Source organism: Silurus aristotelis (genome assembly GCF_946808225.1).
Source record: "Silurus aristotelis genome assembly, chromosome: 18".
Classification (NCBI taxonomy): domain Eukaryota; kingdom Metazoa; phylum Chordata; class Actinopteri; order Siluriformes; family Siluridae; genus Silurus; species Silurus aristotelis.
The window spans coordinates 7044699-7070837 of NC_139591.1; the positions used below are offsets into that span (position 1 = coordinate 7044699).

General features: G+C 38.8%; 2 protein-coding genes and 1 long non-coding RNA gene across 6 annotated transcripts in view; 2 read left to right on the plus strand and 1 right to left on the minus strand.

Moving 5' to 3' along the window:
• LOC310740683 (homeobox protein PKNOX2-like) overlaps positions 1-8819 on the minus strand; it is a 75239-nt gene extending 66420 nt beyond the window's left edge. Inside the window, exon 1 of one of the 4 annotated variants that reach the window (XM_083567637.1) lies at positions 8571-8819. The gene's annotated coding sequence lies outside the window, so the exon portion shown is untranslated. Of the gene's footprint in view, positions 1-8184; positions 8262-8570 lie in introns of those variants that run through there. The other 3 variants (XM_083567639.1, XM_083567640.1, XM_083567638.1) reach the window with 3 other exon arrangements.
• A 4349-nt stretch (positions 8820-13168) lies between these two features.
• On the plus strand, positions 13169-25240 carry tmem218 (transmembrane protein 218). Its single transcript, XM_083567669.1, has 4 exons — positions 13169-13369; positions 13595-13730; positions 15508-15610; positions 24182-25240. Exons 2-4 carry the CDS (start codon positions 13630-13632, stop codon positions 24314-24316), a joined length of 339 nt encoding a protein of 112 aa, XP_083423795.1. The 5' UTR covers positions 13169-13369; positions 13595-13629; the 3' UTR covers positions 24317-25240.
• LOC310740700 lies at positions 20574-23142 on the plus strand. Its single transcript, XR_014537705.1, has 2 exons — positions 20574-21310; positions 21342-23142. It is a non-coding gene; the product is annotated as an uncharacterized lncRNA (long non-coding RNA).
• Positions 25241-26139: the final 899 nt, after the last annotated feature.

Below are 26139 nucleotides of genomic sequence, written 5' to 3' on the forward strand. Positions count from 1 at the left end.
ACAGTCATGTGTACAATTGTCATTTCATGTACTTTTTCCCTATGTCTAGTTAATGCTTGTGTAGATTCGAGTTTTACGTTTTGTTGTCTTGCATGTATGTTTGCATTAGTTTGCATTAGAGCCTTTCTCTTTAAATATTAATTGCATTGTATCCGTTGTCTCATTGAGTTCCATGTATTAATCAGTTAAACTGAGACAACAGTATGATGATAGCTTCTTTTTTTTTCCATTTAAAATTTAAATCAATCTTTACTGTTTTATATTTTTATATTTTTCGGCACGGTTTACAATGTACTGGAATTCTATGTATATATTTTTTTATATTTATTCCATTTAAAAAGTAAAAACTACCAATTAATATAGTGTGACATTTTATTTCAATAAATACAATGATTATTTTAAAAAACTTTACAGATAAATGTAAGTTACTGTGAAATTAACATGTCTGTTTCTCTGAAAGGTTGCTTACAGTAAGATTTTACGATTTATCTAGGTTACGATTCACCACCTGGTGAATTACTGTAAAATAATAGCAATTGTCAGTTTTTCCAGAAGGTTAATGACTGTAATATTTTTTTACGGTTTATCTCTGTCAATTTTCCACATGGTAAATTACTGTAATTTAGTTTTATACCGGCACCCTTGTTGCCATCCTTTTGACTATCTTCTTTGAACATTTTAGCATACGGTGCACTATATGCTTAAAAATTCATTACTTGAAATTCAGAAACAGGAAAACCATGACCCCAGTACATGTCTATTGCAAACTGTTAATCGGTGAAAACTTGGACAGTATTTAAGCAGTGAAATTCTGACAGCCATAAAGGATCCTTACATAAACAAAGACAAAAGTGTATAAAAACCAAATGACACCAAAACCACTGATTGAAACACAAACTTAGTGTCAACACAAACACAGGGGAACAAAGAAACACATTGTGGTTTACACAAAATGGAGGCACAATTATAACAATGCACACACAAATACATTTGTATAGGCTAAGTAGGATAAATCCAGCAGCAATCGAAGACATACTGTATACATAAAGCTATACTCAATGTCCACATTAATAGGAACACCGGTATGACTGCTTATTCTTTAAATTATCTAAACAAATAAACAGGTGGTAGCAGCAGAACAATGCACGCAATCATGTAGATACAGATCAAAAATATATTCGGGGAATGGCTGTTCTATTGATGGAAGTTTAAAGTTGATGGGAGAAGAGAGGAAAAGAATGAACAGATTCAAGCTAAATGGGAGGCTACAATAACTCTTTACAACTGTGATAAACATTAAGTGAAGCTATTTAAACTTAAGTGAAGCTATTTAAGTATGTTTTTAAGAAATGTACTGGTGCTTGATTGATTGCTTTGATAAGTGCAAGAAAGTGCAGGTGTACCAGTGTGTTTCTAATAAAGTGGACAGGGTGTGTATATGCATGCAAATACAGGTAAGGAAAAGGAAATGAATATGCGTAAGTGACACACACACGTTCATTTGCACATGCACACACAGACACTTAACATTTTCTTTTCTCATTTGCCAAAGAAACAGCGTTAGAGTCGTACCAATATGCGTCTATGTGCCCACCTAAAATAACAGTATGAGGTACAGCAGCTCTACTGACAGGAACAGTGGGGAATTCCCCTGCAGTATGATGCGTTTTGACCTTTCACCCCATTTTTCCGGCCAAAGCAGAAAGGAAAAGGTTAACTCTTTCCTCGTTCACTTAGCCCAGCTGTGTTTTTGCAAATATTGAAAGGCGAGAAGCAAGTTGTGATTGACTGTATTACATGTCCTGGGCTGTTTATAAATACCTCAGAAGAGTGCTACGAGCACTGTTTTAGAAATCTCACAGCACCGCACCACCACTCAGAGGCAGGTGCAAGCCTTTTACAGCATTCCTGCTACCTTCCAGCCAATATCCGTCTCCCTTTCTATTTTCTGACCACACTGAAGCAAGATGACCTGGGCCAACACCAAGACTTTACTGGCACGCCCGGCACACCGGAGGCTGGCAGAGAGGTCTCTTGTCCTCCTTTTTTTCGGTCTCAGTGTCATGCTACCCTGACTATGGCTATGGGCCATATCCACATTTACCCCAAGCTGTGCGCCTGCAGCTGTTTATTTTTCACTTTTAGCCTCCGAGTTGTCATCAGAGCTGTCTGAAGGGCAGTATTATGAAGTTATACTTGAGATCATGGGAATGTTTTTCAAGCCGCCATGGGCTTTGAATGCCTGGTGATCAGTTGGTTCTCACATTGAATCCTGCCAAGGACGTTCCATTAGTTACTGCTGATCTGTCGTTGATAAAAGCATCGATTTCTGCATTCTGGATTATGCAGCCTAATGAGAATTCAAACACACGATTGCAGGAACAAAATGCTGCAAAACTCACAGCATGGTCACCTTGTTCATGATATGTGGAAATTGATCTAATAATAATCACTGTACCAATTTGTACACACACACACAAAATAACTAAACAAAACCAACACACCTTTTATACACTTGTATACCTTAAAAATAGCAGTCTCTTTTTTTCTGTAATAGATAATATAATAAATACATTTGTTAAATTGTATTTGTACAAATTCAAGTTAAATGAAGATACATCACATACAGGTGGGTGGGTGTGGGTGTGTGTTTAGCCAGTGTGCAGCCAGCATGCAGCGTTTCTTTCTGACTAGGCCAAAGCTTTTAAACTACAGATCCTGTCTCCTTATCAGATTACACCAGTCACCATGGTCATAGAGGAACTGCTATCCATCCGCCCTGTAATTAGTTCTGATGGAAACAAATAACACCTGGAGCACTGTCAAAACCGTGTTTCATGATAGCATGAAAGCGGCATCAAAATAGAGATAATATTTTATGAATACAAGACGGCTTCAAAACTTCGGTAATAAAAGCCTCGGGACATGCTGTGCGCCAATCTGCAGTGTTATTGTTGAAAGAAAAGAAACACCTCGATTTGCCTTGAGGCGGAAATCATTTAGAAAACCAAAGGTATGTTTTTGAAGCCTGAAATAGAACAACTTCTTAAACCAGAGGCAAAATGAGATTATTCATATTATGTTCATATACAAAAAAAGCCCGGTGTGTTGGCAAGGATCCTGTCAGTGTACACAAAAAAAAAACTCTGGTTAAATGCCCCAAAAAATACCGCTAGAGTCACAACAAGCAATACATTCACACTAAATCAAATATCTCACTTCTTTATGAACTCTGGGAAAGATCCATATATTACATATTGTATTGTATATAACATCATTCCTTTTAGCTCTGTAGTTCCGTATTAGTAATTTGACATGGAATATTGATTTGGAAGTTTAATATATATTTTTCATGCTGCAGGTCTTGGATTTTATCTTTCCTGGATTTTGTACCCGGGAATGAACAACAAACCAAAACAAAGTTTCCAGAGCCACAGAAATAAGCAACAGAAGTTAAGGCCTCGGCAAGCAGCAAGGTAAACGGATTCACATCATTTACTACCTGCTTATAAACCACCAGCTTGGAGGTTATTCGTGCTAAATCTGTCAGCGGTTTCTGCAAAAGTCTGGCAGAAGGAATCTCTGGCACGAGTTCTAAAGTAAAGTCGGATTTTTCAGATGCTGAACTTTGTGCATGCTGTAAATCACGTATTATGTCGAAGCCAGAGGAAAGCCACAAGCTTTACGGTCTCCCTGGGATGAGGCCGTGCTGATGCTTTATATCAGAGGGATAAAGTATTTGGCATATAACAGGCTAGTAAAACAGGGAAAAACACACCACTTAGCAAATAAAATGCACATCCATTTATTTGAACCGAAGGTAACAGTGCTCTTAAAGTAAGTGATTGGGACCTCATTCAAGAGTCACTTATGTTCCATATAAGAAAAAAAAAAAACACATGCCAGTACATTAACACAGGAAAGAATTCTATCCATGCTGTTAAGTGATGCTGCCTTGGAGTAATGCTATTATGAAGAGGTTTTCAAGGCATACAGCTAGCAATCAATGCCTTTAAATGGCTCTGCAGTTAGAAAAAGAAAAAAAAACGGTTGAGATGTCTGGGTTTCTTACAGAGAACAACAAAAGATTCTCAGACAGAAGATCTGCAGGGGAGGAAAGAGACAGATACAACAAAATGTGCAAGGGCCAACTAAAACCAGGCGCTCCAAATCAATGGCAGTCTGTGTCCGACCACATTGGGGTGGTGAAACGGGAAGTGTGAAACCGAGAAAAACAAGGCTTTCTCAAAGAATGTCATTCCAGCGGGGCCTAAGAGCGATGGCACTCTTTACTCAAGATGGGTTTTACAGTAATAGATGGGAATTCAGGGCAGCTCAAACAAAAGCCAGCATCCTGCGAACAGGCTTCCTGAGAAGCAAGTGGAAAGATTCCCAAGGCTTTATCAAAAAAAAAAAAAGGTGAAAAAACCAGTAGACAAATCCAAATGTCTGCTTTTTATCAGAGTGTATGTTGCACAAATTTAGGAAATGGATAGAAAATAGGAATACACCTCTTTGCGCATTCAATCTAAGGGAGAAAATATCAACCATACCGCTCATCGGTGAGCTTTTTGTATTATTATTCTAATACATATTCACACATAGCATTATACATTTTGAGATGAAAAAAAAAAAAAAAGTAAAAAGCTCCTCTCGCTCTGCATTTTCAGCTTTTTTTTTTTTTTTTTTGATCTGCAGATGAATTCGGATCAGATAGTTCGCCTGCTCAGCAACTGCTTAAAAGTATAATAAATTCAGCGTTTTCAGACAAGGCCTGTTTTTTTTTTTTTGCTTTTCCCAGCTAGGCATTGTTCATTTAGTAGGATTAGCTGCATACCACCAGAGATAAGAACAAAGGCAGTGTGACGTTTTTAACAGTCTTGTTGTGTTTTTTTTTTTGACTGCTAATTTAAATCTGCTTTTGATCCTTATGTGCTAATTATTTCTTACTCATAAATGAGCTTTTCTTCCATTTGCATGTGGGGATAAGCTAGTGATAATAATCATCACCATCATCATCATTATCATCATCATAAATTTGTGAACTGATTTGAATCCCTTTTTGTTTTTTTTTCTCTTATTTATCTAAACAAAGAAACTACAGGTATAACACTAATACTGTTTATTTCTGTTGTTAAAAACCGGATTTGGCATTTTTCTATTAGAATTCATTAACCACATCCAAAATCCTGACAGCCCACTTTACTACTGCCTTTCACAGATGCTATAAATAATATCTTCTCATCTTCTGATGCATGCTCCTGGCGTAATGTCCTTTCATCCCTGTGCACACACAGGAGCCTGTGCAAACTCTCTGGCCGGCGATGTGAGCACTATAGGTGATCGTTAAATACCTGCATAAATCAGGCAAATCTGCCTGCACCTCAAGTTTCCCCAGGGAGGAACTGGACTGTTATGCCAAGCAGCTGAGAGGCTGAGTGTGGAAAGAGGAGAGTGTGGCGAGGTTGTTTGGACATGCAGCAAAAGCAGACCCATGCTCCTTGGAGAGCAGTTGGGATCAGCAGGGCTTAGTGTATGCGCCTCGAATCCTGCCTCGCTGCATCAGAATCATCTGGATGTGTGTTCTCAGGTACATCCGCGTGCAAAGCCTTAAATCGACTGGCCAAACTCGACAAAGACCTTGACTACGCAAAAAAAACCAAAAAAATGGATATGGGCAGCATCTAAAAGATTATTGATTCCTATAGCTACTTTAAGTGCAATTTAAGTTTGCATCCGTTGAATTAGAAAAGGTCTCATTTAACAATAATTAACATTCCATATAAGAAATTGCACTAATAAGCAAAAACAGGGTGGTAGTATATAAAAAACTGGGTTATTGGTGCAAAATATTCGGGATGTATTTGAATGGTTTTTCAAAACAAGGAAATTAAAAACGCTATGGCAAAGCTCAATTTTCTCAATAGCTTTATAGCTGTCTGAATGGCCTCATAACAGACAGCATTTCTAATCTGTTTGTCTCTTCTCGAGCTAGACCAACTCTATATTACTGGTTAAATGCAAAAAACCCCACCAACCAAAAATGCAGGACAGGACTGTAGCTTTCCCTGCAATTTGCTCGTGACCCACAGAATAGGAATATGCAAATAAACTCAGACTGTTCTGTATCTGCTGTTTTGCCCAAAGGCAGCTATTCCCATGACACAAATCATCAATTAAGATCACAGTGGGGCTCTCAACATTTAGATTGGCACCACACCACAACTATCTCCCCCACAAAATATCACAGCCTTCTGATGCCCTAACCATGGAAATACAACACCTAATTATGAGAGGCTTGTGTCTGAGAGGACATGGGGACATATACGTACACACACACACACACACACACACACACACACACACACACACACACACACACACACACACTCACTCTCTCATGGTGAGAAATTCTTTATCCAGCTTTTCTGCAACACTGAGTGTCAGAAGGCATGGCCTCTCATGGCTCACATGTCAGGCACAGAATGGCACGGGAAGACTTTCATGGTTATGTGCGCAATGCAGTCCACATGTCAGTACCACAGAATTATGCCATGAGCTTTATTATAATCGCTTTTTAGGCTGTAGGGTGGTTTGACGTTTAGGTAGCACCTGACAAATGAGTACATGGGAATACAAGGTTTAATTCACTTTTGAACAAAGAACACTAAATCTCGAACACGGGAGAGACAAAAGCTTAATGCTGAGCTCATTTCACAGCACATAAAGTTATGTGTAAACCATTTACTTGACATAACTTTCTAATTTGCAGACATAATGGAATTATCTCATAGTGTGCAATGCGTGTGTGCGCATGTGCGTGCAAGCTGCTCTAAGCCGTTATGTAAAATTCCAATTAAATTAAGAATAAGAAGAATTTAGGTGTAAGAAGACATTAGAAGAACCCTGTAATAAATACCAAAAATTAATTTTATGTCGACTGTTTCATATTGGAACGATTAGACCATAAAAACAGTGGACAGACTTTAAAGTGTTTCTTTTCTATCCAGCTGGACTTTACACTAAGGTTTTTGTAGTTTATATACAGTAAAAGTGATGTTTGATGTTTGCCTAAATTTTTTTATAATGGGTACAAAACATATACAATGTGTTTATGTTAATCATATATGTTTTAACAATACTGTACATGGTTATGCCAGTAAAGCATATGGAATCAATAATCAACATTACAAAAATCAACATTTGCACGCTTAGTTTGTTGTTTGTTTGTTTTTTTTCACTTTTGTGAAAGTGTAAAAAGTAATATTTCAGGTTTGAATGTCAGGAAAGCAAAGATACAAAGACAACAACAACAAACAAATAAACAATAAAAAAAAAAAACACCACATTGCAAAGTTCATATGCCATGCTGTATAGGTACCAAATATATTTAATGCACAGAACAAAAAAGCAACATACTGAATTTTAAGAATATTATTATAAATAAATAAATAAACAAACGAACAAACATGCACACAACTAAATACTTGGAGAGTTAACTGCAAACTTTCTTAGTGAAAAGTAAAATGCCCAAAGTTTTTTTTTTTTTTCTAAATGCAATATGATCGCATGATGGAATTTTTCACTCTCCATCTCTTCGTTGTCATTCCTACATTTACTTTTTTCCCAAGTCGCAAAAAAAGACGATGAAAGCCCTAAGAGCTCATACTAAGCACTCAGGAGTCACTAAGAGAAGAGAAAACGCCATCAGCTCGATCATTTCACACCAAAATCCACCTAACAGTAGAAACCCAAAAGCGTGCACTCCTGTGCGTAAAATCAAACGCCAAAATATAAACGCACCCCTGCTCAGCTGTGTGTTTCTCACAGTTTCACAGCCATGATCTTTGACATTCTACCACTCCAGTGTTCACAAAATGAATGAAACAATAATGATACCCGAATAAAACATGACACAAACACAGCGCGTAATGTATCATAACAGTGGACGGTTCCGTGCGTTCAAACACGCGAGCGCCTCGTGTCTCTTTGTACACGCGCGCGCGCGCACACACGCGCACGTTATTTCTCATAGTGAACCCAATTACCCCAAAACGCGCACTAACGCACAAACACACACCAGAATCCCACATTCCCACATATCCTTCCACATCCTTCGTGGTGCGCAAAATATAGAAATAAAATAACAATAATAAAGACACAGATCTAACAATTCCAACGCGCCTCCGACATCACGTCTTCACCCGGGTCTTTCTCTTCCTCTCTTCCTATTTCCCTCTATCTCACTCATTCACGCTCTCCTCCCTTACTCCCTCCCTCCCTCATCTCTTCTACTCTCTCTCGTCCCTCTGTCTCTCTGTCTCTCTCTCTCTCTCTCTCTCTCTCTCTCTCTCTCTCTCTCTCTCTCTCTGTCACTCTCTCTCCCTCTCTCTCTCTCTCCCCCTCTCTCTCTCTCTCTCTCTCTCTCCCCTGTGCATGGCCCTGTCTAGATGAATAATGTCCTGCCTTTTGTTGAGCAGGACTCAGAGAGGGGGGTAAAAGAAGAGGCAGAGAAGCCGGAGTGTTCGCTCCTGCGCGGCTCCTGACACTGAAAATGAATGACAGCTTACCTGAATGCCAATCTTCATCAGACTGACACCGGGCTGACAGCACAGCCCATACTCCCCTACACAACTAGTGACGTGAGCCATGTCAGACCCCGCCCACCGCCCCCCCAACCACCTCTCTATCTCCCTCCTCCCTCCATCCCCCCCCCCCACTCCCCCTCTCCTCTTTCCTTCCTCTTTTACACCTCCGTCCGCTCCTCTTTCTCTCTCTCTCTCTCTCTCTCTCTCTGGCCGCGCACAGGAAAGCACCCAGCGGGCGGGCGGAGTGCTTCTGCGGGGAGAAGTGCGGAGTCCGCGGGCCCCCTGTCGGTACGCACCGATATCTGACACTGATGACTGATACCAAGCTGGCGGTAATGGCTCAGGTGTAAGACGTGTGTTTACCCTCCAGCACTCAGTCCATTCCTTCACTTCTGCTAGGAGATAGACCTGGATGAACTTTTAAAATTCCTGTAATAGAGGTCTCATATATTGATATCAGAGAATATAACGAATGAGTAAACAAAAAATATCTATCTATCTATCTATCTATCTATCTATCTATCTATCTATCTATCTATCTATCTATCTATCTATCTATCTATCTATCTATCTATCTATCTATCTATCTATCTATTTATCTATATTGTGATGGCTATTGTGATGGCTACTTCTCCAAAATTGCGGCTCTGGGATGTTCAATGTCTGCAGTGATTAGTATCTATCAAAAGTGGTCCAAGGAAGGAACAGTGGTGAACCGGCGACAGGGTCATGGACGGTCAAGGCTCATTGACGCACGTGAGGAGCGAAAGCTGGCTGTTTTGTTAGCAATAAAAACACTGACTAGGCATAACTTTATGGCCACCGATGAGGTATAACATTATGACCACCAGCCTAATATTGTGTTGGTCCATAACAGTTCTAACCCGTTGATGATAGATACTGATAAATACTAATCACTGTAGACCGGGAACACTCCACCATAGCTGCAGTTTTAGAGATGCCCTGACTCTGACTCTGACGTCTAGCCATCACAATTTGGATCTTGTCAAACTCGCTTGTTTCTTCACGCTTGCCCATTTTTCCTGCTTCTAACACATCAAATTTTAGAACAAAATGTTCACCTGCTGCCTGATATATTTCACCCACTAACAGGTGCCATGATGAAGAAATAATCAATGTTATTCACTCACTGGTCATAATGTTATAATGTTATAATGTCATAATATTATTCCTGCTCGATGTATATACAGTGCATCTGGAAAGTATTCAGACCTTTTTACTTGTTAAACCACATTCAGTACCCCATAATTACAAAGTGAAAAAGTAATTCTATAAATGTCTGTAAAAATCTTATAAATAAATAAAGGTACAATAATCCCCCGTTTTTTGCGGTGGTTATGTTCCAAAACTGCCCACGATAAACGACGCCACCCCAAAAATGCTATTTTATGTATACAGTACTGTACTGTATTACCATTTTACTTCATTTTCTAATCAATAATTATATTTTTATTTCATTATTTCCACATAAAACTCCATAAAAACAAGTCTCTGCCATTCCTTATTGCAAAACCTGTCAAGCTGGGTCAAGACAGCCACTTTCAAGTCTAGAGTTGTTCATTAAGGTTTTAGTAAGGGCTCTGACTGAGGATATCTCTGTATTTTGCTCCATTCAGCTTTCCCTCAACCTGACCAGATGAGGCCACCATCATGCTTCACTGTTGAGATGGTTTTGCGCAGGTGATGAGCACTGCATGTTTTCCACCAAACATTACGGTTCGAATTGAGGCCAAAGAGTTTAATTTTGGTATCTTCAGAATCTTGTTTCACACAGTCTGAGAGTCATTCAGGTGTCTGTTGACAAACTACAAGCCGGCTTCCATGGGTTTTACACTGACTCTGCCATAAAGCCCAGAATGGGGAAGGCCTGCAGTGATGGTTGTCCTTCTGGAACTTTGACCCATCTCCACACAGGATCACTGGAGCTCTTAGTCACCTGTCTTACTAAGGCCCTTCTCACCCAATTGCTCCATTTGGCTGGGCAACCAGCTCTTTCCTTTGAGATTTATGCAGGCAACTGTGATCTTCGGAATCTTCAGTGCAGCAGCATTTTTTTTACTTTTAGAACTGTGCCTGGCAACAATCCTTTCAGGCAGTTACCTTTGAACTCATGGCTTGGTTTTTGCTCTGATGAATTGTCAGCTGTGAGGTCCTCTATGGAGACATGTCCAAATCATGTCCAATCAATAAACCTTTACACAGGTAGACCCTAGTCAAGGTATAGAAACATCTCAACAATGGTCAAGAGAAATGAGAGGCCACTGAGCTCATTTTTAAGTGTTGTTGCAAAGGGTCTTAATATTTATTAACATGCGATATTTCAGGCTTTTTAAAATTTTTAGAATTCTGCTTTCGCTTTGTCATTATCTAGTCAGGCTGCGACATGATAAGATTTAAAAACATGAAGTAGGTTTGCATACTTACTAAATGCACTGTATATATACATGGGTTTAATGTTATAGGAAAAAAATCCAAAATCACTACCTCAAAAAGGCATTTTGCATTTTTATAAAATGTAATTAAAAAACACACATCATGCTTTTAAAAATGTCATAATTACATTTAATGTTGTTCAAACATCCGTGTGACCATTTAGTTGCTTTTAATACTTTTCTTCTCTATTGAACGTCTTTGTACTTTGTTTCCTCTGTATTTACATGTCTTTGTACTCAGAAGAAAACCGTGCCTAAAGACTTTGAAACACAGGGACAACATGCAAACTCTGCACAAACAAAGAAAATATTGTCTTTAAACCACTTGTTTACCACAAAGCCACCATGCCCCCTTTACAAAAAAAAAAAAATCATCCCTTTTTTGACCTTCTGTAAATGCAAAATAAATATAGAACTCTTTATAGTTCTAAATAAAAAAATAAAAGATTTATGATTATGATAAATATCCAAAACAGTGACATATAACCTTAATAAGCTTAATCAGCATTTTTTTAATCATGGGTGAACTAATCATGCCTCATGGTATACTGGCTGATCAGGGAAGAAACACACAGTATGGACCTGTACATTCTTTGGATTGATTAAAGGCAAGTATAAAGTCACACTGGACTGAGCCTGAGCTAAAATAATTTCTAATTTGGTAATAAAAATAAGACAGGAAAAATCAGAGACATGTTAACGACATATATATGACATACATTCAAGATCCAGGGTCTACATTTCCTCACTATGTTTGGAACCAGGATCAATACTATAGAACAGTTCACAAGAGAGGAAGTCATGTATCCTGCATATGTCAGCACTCACATAGTACAGGTAGTCCCTAAGTAATGATGCTTCAACTCAACAAAATAAATTGTAAACATATTTTAAGTTTTGTATGGCAGAGAAAAGTAAAAGTACATAAGCAGTATGATATGCTGGGAGACCACCTTGTGAGATGCCTTACTCTTTTTCAGACACTAAAACTGAGCGAAAAGCGATCTCCGCCCTCTATTCGTGAACCAGTGCTCGTGCACGTGCCCTCTGAATCAGAATCAGGTTTATTGGCCAAGTGTGTTGACACACAAAAGGAATTTGGTTCCAGCTGTTGGTGACTCTCAAACGCACACACATAAATAACATTTTAAATTTAGCTTGGACAATACAAGACAAAAACAGACAATACAAGACAAAACAGACAATACAATACAATATAGACAATATGAGTATTAAATAGGACACAATATACAGAGTACAGTAATCACCCGCTTTACCGCGGTCCGAATCTCGAGCCCCGGTTTTATCGCGGGGTAGCATTTACCACATAACTAATTTGTTTAGCTGATTTTCTTGGTCTCTTGCGGATAGCACAATAGACCATAAAACTTATAGGGAATTGTTTTTATGGAGTTTAAATAATGAAATGTAAAAAATAAAGTAAAATGTTTCTATAGTACAGTACTGTATACATAAAATAGCATTATTGGGGTGGCGTCCGTTTATCGCGGTTTGCCGTTTATTGCAGGCGGTTTTGGAATGTAACCACAGTGATAAACGGGGGATTATAATGACAAATCAGTAATGTACATAAAGTGTGAGAGAGCATAGTAGTGCATGGTATGTGCATGGTATGGCTGCCACAAACATACTGTACATGCTGTAAAAGTTTATACAATATAGTAGTTTAAATTGCTCTGTTGTGCTAAATTATGTACTGTCATTTGTTAAATTAATAACAAATTACAGTTTACTACACAATACTGATCACCATTCTTTAAGATTCCTGGGTGGGCTAGGCCATATTTTTTGTAAGTTACAAAAATAATATGAGCATGTGCTGTAATAGTTCCAATAGTACCAATTTCGGCTGGTGATTTAGTGACAGTACATTCGTTTGGTGATCCTGTTTATGTCTCCTAAACTTTTAACTTTATTCATTTTTAATTCTAATTTTATTTGCTGTACGAAACAAACAAGTAAAATTGGGTGTATTTAAATCGCAAATCGTTTCCAAAATACCAAAGATTTCCAAAGTTTTTACGCGATTTGCGGGAAAAAAAATCATTTGTACTACAATTCCCAGAATTCCCACGAAACGAAACGGCTACTCTGATTGGGTGGTTTGCTGTAACACAGGAAGTGAAAACGGACAACACGAAGTTGTATCTAGGACAATAATATAACGGGCGCTATATGGTCCGTCGAAGCAAAAACAGTGTGTTTGCTTTTTATTTTATTTATTTCTAATAATACATTAAATTTAGACTAATTTCACTGCAGGGACAGACTATAAGCGGAGGTAATATTAGCCTGTTTGGCTAACAGGTAAGCAGATAAATAGGGAAATGGATTTATTTTGAATGAACATTCAGCTTATATTACAAGCCGATCTCGATATTCCGTAGGTTAATGATGAAATTAGGCAAAATAGATGCTACTTTTTATTTTTTACCTCTGTTCCTTGCAATAATGTAATCTGATTACATTTATACTAGATTTAGTTGTAATTGTACTTTATGTGTGTCTTTTCTGGTTGACCCTATGTTGCAGTATACACGCTCTAAAGAAGAGTGAGGGGCGGGGCGATGGTGCTCGGGGTGGGTACAGGCGTCTTCATCATCATCATTACATGGATAGGGACCCTGGTCCTTAGTCTCATCATGTCCCGTGCTGCTGGCCCGTCCAAGTAAGTCTATCATTTATTATTATAATTTTTTTTATAGTTCATGGACTACTTTTGTGGACACCTGACCCTTGCAGTCCCATGTGCTTGCTGAACTTCCCGTTCCTGATTTTGATGTTTTTCTCCACTCTTCTGGCTTTCCATCAAATGTTAGATTCTGTAACAATGGCATTAGTGAAGTCAGGCACTTTTATTGGAGGAAGAGGCTTGGGGTGCATGCCGTGTTTCATCTGATCCCAAAGCGTCGAGGTCCGAATACTTACAATAACGGTAAAATTGCACTACTACAGTATTCAAAGACCTTTTTAATAACTGTGTGTTTCCAAAACACCAGATTTGGGTCTCCTAGTATCAAAACTCCTCTTTGGATTCAGGTTTGGGTCTCCTAGTATCAAAACTTCATCAAAGACCAGACTATGAACACGTACAATGTGTGTTATTTTTTTTAAGAAAAGTAAAAAAGTAGCTTTGGCAAATACAGTGTCTCACAAAAGTGAGTACATCCCTCACATTTCAGCAACCATTTAGTATATCTTTTTAAGGGACAATACTATAATAATATTTTAGATATTTTTATAACTTCTATATGTTATATGTTATATAATATTTTAGAGTAGTCACTGTGCAGCTGGGATAGCAGTACAGATTTTCTGTCCTCTGAAAATAACTCTGTGATAACAGCTGTACGTCATTAACCATGCAAAGCCACATGTCCTATTCATCACGTTCATGTTTTTTGTCTGCTTGACAGGACCATACACATGTGTGTATCTTGTATCTTGTGTATTTGTGTATCTTGTCAAATTTGGTGCTTTGTGTACAATTCTCTCATACTGACCACTGAATTAGATTTGTTGCCCTCCACAAAAATGGCCTAGGCTGTAAGAAGATCGGTCACACCCTGAAACCAAGTTACAGTACCATGGCCAGGGTCATATAGAGGCTTTCCAAGACTGGTTCCACTCGGAACAGGACTCGCAGGGGTCCATCAAAGCAGTTCTGCAGATGTCCTCGTGCTGTGCGTCAGGTGCAGAAGCTGGCTTCAGAAAACAGTCGCAAACGTGCTGCCAGCATTGCTGTAGAGGTTGCAGAAATGAAAGTTCCGACAAGTTTTTCAACATAATTACGGCCTCAAACACACCACCAAAATCAAATCGCCAAATCTGTTAACTTGCCGTCACGCTTGCCCGTAACTTGAGCAGTCCAACTAATCGATGATGGCATCATTTCATTATCGACTGTTATCGAATTTATCGGATAGTTGTTGCAGCCTTAATAAAATGTTCGCTAAAATGTAAAGGGGCGTACTCACTTTTGTAAGATACTGTATCTAAAGATGGCGTTATTGGAAAATAATCAGCATTGGGTTAGTAACTCTGCAAATTGGGCCACATCCAATTGTTGAAAAGTTTTTTTAGACCAGAATGCTATAAATGATGATATGATCATCATAAATCATATAGCAGAAGGTTCTAATTGCTGCAGCTGTCACTAGCAGATAACTCAAATGTGTGTGTGTGTGTGTGTGTGTGTGTGTGTGTGTGTGTGTGTGTGTGTGTGTGTGTGTGTGTGTGTGTGTGTGTGTGTGTGTATGTATGTGTATATATATATATTGTTATAAAAATAAAAAGTAAAGGCTGTTTAAATTCTGTCACCTCAAGCTTTCTATGTTATTGCTATATTATTGATATAATGGCATATTATACATTTTTGAAGATCATCTTGCATTTATTTAAAGGTAGATATATATTAAATAAATAGTAATCTCTTATTTGGTCAGGCTTGGGATCATTCCCTTGGTGCTGTTGGCTCTAACCATCACCTTGATCCTTGTGTTCTTCCCTCGAGCCTCGGAATTACCATCTCCTACTAAAGAAACACAGGTTAGTACGCTATCTACATCATTAAGTGCACCCATGCTCCTCACCTTACACTCATCCGACTCTGCATCCACCGTGACCCTGACCAAGATGATCTGAAGAATGAATCAATGCATACAGAATTAAAATCTGCTCAACCAGCTCACCTATCAGACCTTGTAAACCTTTTTGACTATTTAGGGCCCGAGCACCGAGGAGCAGGCCAGAATGGCCTGCACCTAAAGGTGCGAAGCCCTATTGTTTTTGTTTGGATTATTATTTCCCTTTTTTTTTTTTTTTTTTTTTTTTTTTTTTTTACACACATTGGCCAATTGGGGTCCCTTACCATGCTCGAAAACTCTTGAAATTTGGCACACACGTGCCTCACTAGGCCCGGGCAAGGGCCGGAATACAGGCGTGGCAGGTGGGCTCTGTAGCGCCAACTGTAATGCAAAAACAAACATTGGTGCACAGATCGGGCAATTATGTACGCACAGGCACGAGAGTTGGTACGCATATAGATCTCATCGACCCGAACAACTTTCGCCCTCAAAAATATGAGCTCCGCCCAACAGGAAGTCGGCCATTTTGGTTTGTTTTATAAGTGCAAGCGGTGAACTTTTAAATACTCCTCCTAGGGAATTCATGCGATTGACTTCAAACAAGGCGAACATGATGCCGAGGCATTGCACTTGCTAAATTGCGAAGGGATTTTTGATATCTCGAACGGTGCTGCCATGGCGAGGCAACAAATTTATGGCGAATTCAGGGAAACAGGAAGTGTCTAATATCTAAAGCAAAAAATGTCTTATTCAGATGACACGCGGTGTGTATGTTCGGCCAAGGATTCTGATCACATTGATGTGCCTATTGTGAATCTTGGACATAGCGCCACCAACAGGCGCCAGGAAGTGTGTCAGTCACAAAAGGTGGATTTTTTGACAGTTGTATGTGGTGAACTTTTAAATGCTCCTTCTAGGATATTCATGCGATTGACACCAAACGTAAGCCGAGACATTGTAGATGATAAATTGCGAAGGGATTTTTGATATCTCGAACGCTGTTCCCATGGCAACGCGTCAAACTTTACTTTTATTTCAGGCATATTTAAGCCTTTTGGCGTGCTTAGATTAACTTGAAATTTGACACATACATCACATTTGTTGGCTGTTAAGTGTGGACAAAAAGGTCCAAATGTTTGTCTCTTAAGTGGCTCACTAGCCCCCCCATTTGTCTAAAATGTGGGGTTTCTATTACCTACAGTCCCCAAATGGGTCAGTAACAACATAAAATAGTCCACTGATATTTACCCACTTGATGCACTTGCACACCGTGCATTGTTTTCTGGGAGGCACCATATAGCGATACACAAACGTGCGAGGGCCCGCCATCGCTGCTTGCAGCTATATTTAAAAATTATTATCAGATTGTTTAATGATTAGATCATTTCCACTGGCTGTCTTTCTTTTTTTTTCGTGACCTCTGTATTATAAGGTTCTGGTGGGTATCTGGATGAACATCTGGGTGTTTTTAGAAATAGATCATCATGTAAGCAAAACCTTAAAATACTGTAATAAATTTGTACAGCTCAGCTCAGTTCCTCTCTGAAATATTGCGATGCAAAGGCCTCGTTTGTTGTTTTCACTACACATTGAAGTCATTTGGGGTTTCGGATCAAAAGATCTGTGAAGACGATGGAAAAGAAACTTGGCTTTCATTTCCTGACTTTTACATCGAGATGTGTTAAACAACTTAGAACATTGCACCATTGATGGCAGACCATGAAACGGATCAAATTGAATGAAAGTAAATAACATGTAATGTTTGATTCTAATCCCTAGCTTGCAATAACTGCATCAAGATGGAGACCCAGTGACATCACCAAACTGTTGCATTCTTCTTTGGTTCCACTGTTTGTTTTTAGGGGCTTTCTCCCTTCAGTACCCTCTTTAGAATGTGAAATGCTTGTTGGATTAAGGTCTGGTGATTGACTTGACTAGTCTAAAACATTCCACATTTTTCTATGATTATATACTTTGTTGTGTGGGCAATGGGATTCAAGTCATCGTCCTGCTGATGATAGAGTGCATTTTAATTAGACTGGATGCATTTCTCTGTAAAGTGGCGGACAAAATGTTTCTGTAGATTTCCAAATTCATTCTGCTGCAATCATCAGTTCCATTATCAATAAAGATTACTAAGGCTTTTCCTTAAGCAGCCATGCAAGCCCAGACCATGACAGTTCCTGATGCTTGAATGATGAGTTTCGGATCATTAGCAGATCCTTTCTTTCTTTACACTTTGGCCTCTCCATCACTTTGGTAGAGGTTAAACTTAATTCCAGAACTTTTCTGGCTTCCTTGTGTATTTTTATGTGAATTCCAATCAAACCTTCTGATTCTTACTGCATTTACATTTACATTTACATTTGCGGCATTTAGCAGACGCCCTTATCCAGAGCGCCGTACAAAAGTGCTTTGAGCCTCTAGTAATGAATAAATCTACACTGGTACGCAAGATTACAAACTTAATACAAATATAACCCTTGAATTCTACAAGCTTGGAAGTGCTAATTTAAGTGTTTCAGGAAGAGGTAGGTCTTTAGTCGTCGCTTGAAGATAGTCAGGGACTTTGCTCTACGGACATCTAGGGGAAGTTCATTCCACTACCTCGGTGCCAGAACAGAGAAGAGCCTTGAAGTGTACTTACCTCTCATTCTGAGAGAAGGAGGTACCAGTCGAGCAGTGCTGGAGGATCTCAGACAGCGTGGTGCAGTGCGAGATGTGAAAAGGTCACTAATGTAAGATGGTGCTGGTCCATTTTTGGCCTTGTAGGCAAGCATCAGTGTTTTGAATCTGATACGTGCAGCTACTGGAAGCCAGTGAAGGGAGCGCAGCAGTGGGGTGGTTTGGGAGAACTCGGGCTGATTGAACACAAGTCGTGCAGCTGCGTTTTGAGGGGCTGATGAGTTGTACACATTTTGTGATGTGGACTCTTTATCTCTGCTTGTAATTTTGCCCCTGTCTTGTAGAGGCTGTTAGTCATGTCACTGACTGTCATTTCTGGGTTTTTCTTTATAGCTTTCATAATGCTTCTGCCACCTACTCTTGTTTTTCTTGTTCCATGTGTGGTTGTCAGGGGTTTCTTTATTTGTCAGGACGTTACAAATTACTGGCTATGCCCAGTGCGTGCGCAACGGCTTTTACCAATTTCCCCTCTTTTCTCAGCCTCAGAAGGACTTCTCATAGTCATCTTTTTGTCATAGTCATCTACCCTTTTCAAGCAGATGCAGGATTTCAAATTAAAACCCAGGATTTAAAAAACGAGTAGTCATTCGAAGCTTTGAATTGTTTAGACAACAATTTGTCATGTTGTTTAAGTCAGTCTTGTTCCAGTATTGCTGATCACTATAAAAGGAATGGGCTTAAACAGCTCCTGTTTGCTATTGATTACAATTAATCTCTTAATCATTGGCTGTAGCTTATCTGGTGCATTTAGTCCCTAGTGCCTAGTCCCAAGTGAAATTGGTAATAAAATTCAGCCGATCAAAATCACAATTTAGAGGTTCTGATATGTTTGTTAGCTACCTGCTCCAGAAGTGACTTCCATTAGACATTTTAGCTCCGTAGTCACCTTGGAGAATAGTTCCAATTTTTTTCTTAAAAGAACTGCAAAGATGAAGGTAAATGTGAGCTTCATTAGTCTGTTAAAATGTCCATGCGAAGTGTAAAAGCCGAAGCAAGCCTCTGTTTAGTTAGCATGTAGCTGCTGTGGTTGCTGCTCAGGTATAATAAAATACAGTAACGCTGGCTATAGGAAAGTTTATGAGCCTTGTGATTTGTAAGCAATTGCAATAGCAACAATTTATTTATTAAGGAAACATAACACTTTTTTTTTTTTATCTGTTTGCAGTTTGATTTAATGTTGCAAAACATTCACAAAGCAGGTTATATTAGCTATAAACATTGTTCACTATGAAGTTAATAAGACAATGAAAATCAGTAGGAGTAAGACAGAGTACATGTGTGTGAATGAGAGGGAGGGCAGTGGAGTGGTGTGGTTGCAGGGAGAAGAGGTGGAGAAGGTGGAGGAGTTCAGGTACCTGGAATCAACAGTGCAAAGTAATAAAGGGTGTGTTAGAGAAGTGAAGAAAAGAGTGCAGGAAGGGTGGAGTGGGTGGAGAAGAGTGATAGCAGGAGTGATTTGTGATAGAAGAGTCTGCAAGAGTGAAAATGTTTATTGGACTGTGGTGAGACTTGTGATGCTGTATGGTTTAGAGACAATTGCATTGAGTAAAAGACAGGAGGTGGAGCTTGAGGTAGCAGAGCTGAAGATGCTGAGATTTTCATTGGGAGTGACGAAGATGAACAGGATTAAAAACGAGTTTATTAGAGGAGCAGCACATGTAGGAGGTTTTGGGGACAAAGTGAGAGAGGCCCGACTGAGATGGTTTGGACATGTGCAGAGGAGCGACATGGGGTATATGCTAGGGATGGAGCCACCAGGAAGGAGGAAGGTTCATGGATGTGGTAAAGGAATATATGCAGGTAGTTGGTTTGAAAGAGGCAGATGTAGAGGACAGAGTATTATGAAGACGGATGATCCGCTGTGGCGACACCTAATGGGAGCAGCCAGAAGAAGAAGAACAGGAAGAGGAAGACGTTAATAAGACACAAACCCATGTAGATTGTTGCAGAGAAACAGAAACAGGAACAGAACATACTTAGGGGTTCCTGTGATGTAAAATGTAAAATGCTTTTAAACTCTTTCTGTAAATGTTAAATAAAAGTCTTTAAAAAAAAATCATCACCAGGTAAATGATTACATGTCATAAACTAGATACAGCTATAAAGTAACTCATTACACTACATAGTGCTTTGCAAAGTTTCCCATCACAGAACATCTGCAGAACCGGGATATTTGACTTTTGGAAAGTTTTTAACTTTTTGAGCGAGAGAGAGAGAGAGAGAGAGAGAGAGAGAGAGAGAGAGAGAGAGAGAGAGAGAGAGAGAAACCTCAGAGAGAGAGAAATACATTGATTATCTATTCTTGTTATAACATACGTAATAACTTGTCTTGATCATTAAATTGAACTAGAAAACCATTATGATGTACAGTGTCATTCATTAATTCATTAAAAATCGAATTGTCATGGTATAAGCCAAATCCCATTAGCATATGGAGCACCTACATCACGTATCAGTTATGTAATCATGATGTATTGATGTATTGGATTTCTAATGATTGCTTTGGACCGGAGTGCAGCTATTTTTTTACACCCAAACAGAATTTAAATGTCAGGTTTACAAACCGAGCTTCAGGACTACAATGAAAGGATGTGACTAATAGCGCAAAACTGCAAGATGACCTTGTTCCCAATTTACATATTCTGATTGCCATGCAGCATGCATTGTAAGGTGTGTGTCTGTGTGTGTCTGTGTGTGCTTAACACAAAGACCTGGTTTGGTTTATCTCTCTGTAGCAGCAGAGTAGCACAAACACCCAGCAGCATATCCCCCGTATGTGTTTCTGCCAAAACCTGTGTCCTCTCTGCCAAACTGCCCCTTGCAGAACACAAACACGCACTCTAGCACACATGCACAAACACACAAAATGTCACAGCTAGAGTTTATTCTGCCTTTTAGCCGGAAATTAAAACAGAATGCATAGAATAAATTCCTAAATGTTGTGAGAAATACACAAAACTTTATGTAACCAGTAAGTGTCTTATCATACAATAGAGTTGTCACTAAAGTCACTGTACTGGCTGTACTGTCACAATTAAAGCATCCATGGAATGTTCATGAATTACCCAGCCACAGTGGCTTTCCTTGTTAATTAGCTCCTTGTGCTAAGATGAGCTCAGATTTCAGCTCCAAGTGAAACTGTTAAAAAATGTCAAGGCTGTGATCATGCCGAAAAGTGGGCGTATATACAGTACTATTCAAAAGTATTAGGCAGGTGTGAACCAATGCTGTACAGTAAGAATGCTTTTAAAAATAGAAGTGTTAATAGTTGATTTTTATTAGTTAACAAAATGGAAAGTAAATGAACAGAAGAGAAATCGAAATCAAATTGATATTTGTTGTGACCACCCTTTTCCTGCTAAACAATTCTTCTAGGTTCGCTTGCATACGGTTTTTGAAGGATCTTGGTAGGTAGGTTGTTCCAAACAATTTGGCGAACTAACCACAAATCTTTTGTAGATTTAGGCTGCCTCAAATACTTCGGTCTCTTCAAGCAAACAACTTTGGTCCTGCTTCAGCCAAATTTTTACAATTTTGACTAATCAGTCCAGAGCACCTGCTGCCATGTTCCTGCACCCAGTTTCTATGTTTTTGTGCATAGTTAAATCACTTGTTTTCCTGTCGGAGGTATGGCTAGATATATTTCTTCTAGGAAGACCACTTTGGCCAGACTTTTCTTGAACAGCATATCTTTAAAAACCAGTCTACTTTAAAATCTTTGCCTGGGAGAGATCTTGTGGATGCAGTTTAATTACCTTGTGTCTGGTTGCTGTGTACAGTCTTGGTATCCTGTGTGACCTGTGACATGGTCCACAACCTTACCTTAGTACCAGAGTTTAGCTGTTCCTCTCCCAGTTTATGCCTCCTATACAACTTTTCCTGTTTCAGTTAATGACTGTGTTTCAACCTACATGTGAAATTGATGATCATTAGCACCTGCTTGGTATACATTGTTACATACACCTGAATTTAATCCTACGAAATACAGGACTTTTTAAATGTAAGAATTGAAATTGAATGGACATTCGGTGCAAATCAGATAAGGATGGGTTCCCTTTTTGAGGTAGGTTCCTCTCAAGGTTTCTTCGTCATGCCATTTCGTTGAGTTTTTACTTGCCACAGTTGGCACTCGCTCGCTCATTAGGGATCTTTTTATTTATTTTTTTATTTTTTTACAGTTATAAGGAACAAATGTATAGGAACTAAACTTATACACTATTTTATACAACTTATAACCGCTTTATCTCTGTCAAACTGCTACAAGACCATGTCCATTGTTAAAAGTGCTGTACAAATTAAAATTAATTAAATTGAAACCCAAAGGATGGTGACACCAAATATTGATGTACATTTTTATTCTGTTTTCTCACTGTCCATTTTGTAAATTTATTGATTATTGATAAAGATTTTTTAAAAGAAATTCTTTCTTTACAGCATTTCATTGCACCTGCCTAAAACTTTTGCACAGTACTCTATATGTGTATTTATATATAAATATATATATAATCATATCCATTTACAGTATCAAATATTAATCTATTGTAATATTGACGTTTCAAAGTATCTCAAGTGCTGTGTACAGTGTGTGTGGGGGAGTTCTGGGTACTAGGTAGGTAGGTAGGCATGTGATCTGGCTAGTGTTGACATTAGTTGAATGGCTAGCCTGCTAATTTACTCAGTTTTCTCAAAAGCATAGCTGCGATTTTGTCTTTAAAGGACTCTCAGAAATAACACGTGTCACTGTTCCTTTTGTGTTCAAATGTTAAAATATTGATCAGCAAAACGTCCGAGTAAAAAAAAAAAAAGAAATATAATCGCAATTATATGTTATGAAAATGTAATCTCAGCACTGCTTCATACACAAAGCATGCCCTTTTTGTGTTTCAGTGTGCATGGAGAACGAGCCACCGAGGACTGTGAATTGAGCCTTGCTCTGTGCTCGTGTTCTGCTGCCTGTGGTAAAAGTTTGAGCAGATCGTCTGTTTCTAATGATAAGTGGCGGTCTGTTGTATAAGAAATGCTGGAGCCTTCGCTGTTGTACAAAAACATATCACAGTGCCAATTAGGGTGGCCCCCAAACAGGATCTGGGCACGGCTCACTCAATGCCGAATTAATAAAACATGGCCACCGCTCCTTGCTTCGCTAGCTGGAAATTAGAAAGTGAGATGCGTTAAACGAGAGAACACTGCATTCACTGGAGACGATGCCCTCCCCCATTCGTGCGGCACTCACACCAGCACACATACACACACTCATAGAGTGAGAAACAATTTTTTTCTATATTTTTCCTTGTCAGGTCTGTCACTCTTTTCTGCACATTCACTCTTGATTCTCTCTCTCTCTCTCTCTCTCTCTCTCTCTCTCTCTCTCTCTCTCTCTCTCTCTCTCTCTCTCTCTCTCTCTCTCTCTCTCACATTGTCCTTATCATATTTGAATGCCATTAGGGACTTGTGCTTCCTTACTTCATCATTGCCCAAACCTTTAATTCAGCATGTACTGTAAAATACATACCTGAAAACGTTTAAATATAATGATCCTGAGCACTAAAAGCACACTGTGGAAGAAATTTGTGATTATGTCTGTTGATATGTCAAGGGCAAGTTTTCTTTGTTAATAGGCATTTATCAAAGATATGATCAGATAATAAGCTGGATTTTATAAGTGTATATAGAAACTAATAATGGAAAAGCAAATGGAAAAGCAATAAAAGAAACTAGTTCTGGAAGGAGAAGGAAGGAGTTCTGCTGACCTCTAGTGGAGAAATGAGATTGCAATCCAACTTGACTACATTCGAAGCATCAATGCTGTCAATTTTATAATGCTCTGTAATGATTTGCTGTGTTTCAGATAGTGGACACCTTTTTTATCGGCCGCTATGTGCTCCTGGCAGTAGTGAGTGTGGTCTTCCTGATGTCTATGTTCCTTCTTTTACCATTCCACCTCTTGGAGCCGGTCTACGCCAAACCCCTGAGAGCCCACTAGACTGGGCCTGGCACATGCCAATTCCCTAGTGGACCAGCTAACATCAACGAGACTGACTTCAGATGAAAGGCTCCAGTGTTTTTTGTCTGCAGGCCAAATTTGCTGTTTTGGCCTCTCTTTGACTTTATTCTAGAAATAAATCTTATAGGTAGCTCTACTATCTTGAAAACTGTGGTGCATTATTCATTATTAGTCATTTAGGTTAATGACATCAGTAGCTGCATTTTCAGTTTTTTTTCCCAGTGTTTTTTGGTTAAGGCCTGGAATTACTGAAAAAATCCCAGCACTCAAGACTCTTAAACCTCAGCTGCTCTACTATGGCTCTCTCAGTTGTACATATTTTTGGATAAAAAGTGTCAGCCAAATGAGCATCTAGAAATGTAGCTTCTCACTTTTGTATCTGCTGGTTGTATTTTTTATTTTTTAATAAAACACTATTCTTTACTGATATTCATGTGCGTCATTTGTTTTTAATGACAAGCATCTGTATTATCAATGCACTCTATGCCACTCTATTAACTGGTGACCTGCTACCCCTTTATTGTCCACCCAGACACAGCAATGCAGACATTTAATCAGCTCCGCACCATTTTGACATGCTAATTTGGCAAGAAGTGTTCTTTAAGATACCGTCTCTTTACACAATGTGACAAAAGCGCTGGGAGCAGAATTGGGTGCTTCAGCAGAACGTCAAGCTGTGCAAGTTGATTATTTTCATCGTAACAAGGAAACACACTGTGTGGACTTTTTCTTGCATCGCATTCTTCAGGAGTTCATATATGTTTAAGAGAGACGAGCATCATTACAACAGGTTTAATTCATGTGAATGTTCATGTGTATACTTTTCACATTGAATATATTAAAAAGCTTGCTGAGGTCTAGTGTTTGCATCCAATAAAAGACAGTTTGTTTAGAGTCTGTAAACAATTTGGCTGGTCCACATCTTTTGAGACACTAACTTGGGCTCCATTCATTCTCTTTGTTGCTACATGGTTCTAACTGCCTAGAGCGGTTTTGGCAGATCTTCCACAGATTATCGTCTTGAGTCGGTAAACAACTCTCACATCCTTTAAGAGTCTTTCAATGTTATTCGCCAACTAACTTGAAATGAGAAATGGAGTAAATAAAAGTCTTACTGTTTGCACTTTTAAGGGGAAAGCTGCTATGTTATCCAACTATGAAAAAGTCGTTGCATGGAACAGTAATATTTTAATAAATAAATATTTTACAGATTGCACGCTCAATAAGTTTATGTTTATAGGACGTGGGCTCAACAGGAAAAGGTTTTTCAGATCTAACGATGTACCACCTGATCCAGATATCTTCAACTATAATAGACCTGTGCTAATGTGTTACATCTTATCTAATGGAAGGGGTAAACTTTTGACATTATATATTTGGCCTCAATAATGTGATGTCCCACATATCAAGATTCCACAAGGTTCTTTTTTATTTATTTTATTTTAAATTAGAAGGAGATCAGGGAGCTGGGAAGGACGTGCAGTGAAATTCCAACCAGTCTGATGAAAAAGAATCTAATGAATCAAATCCAATCCTATTAGTTCCAGCCCACATCTCAACACTGAGGCTTTCTGAGGGCTAATGGATGGATAGATGGGTGGATGGATGGATGGATGGATGGATGGATGGGTAGAGCAATGGTTAAATTGCAGAATAAGAGTAGGAATAGATTGATGGAGTTTACTCCAATCCAATGGGATCACATCATAATAAATGAATAATTTAGGAATAATTAAATTATTCCCAGATGCCAGATCTATTAATTAAGACTCCATCATTTGTGTACACATTTCTGTTCATTT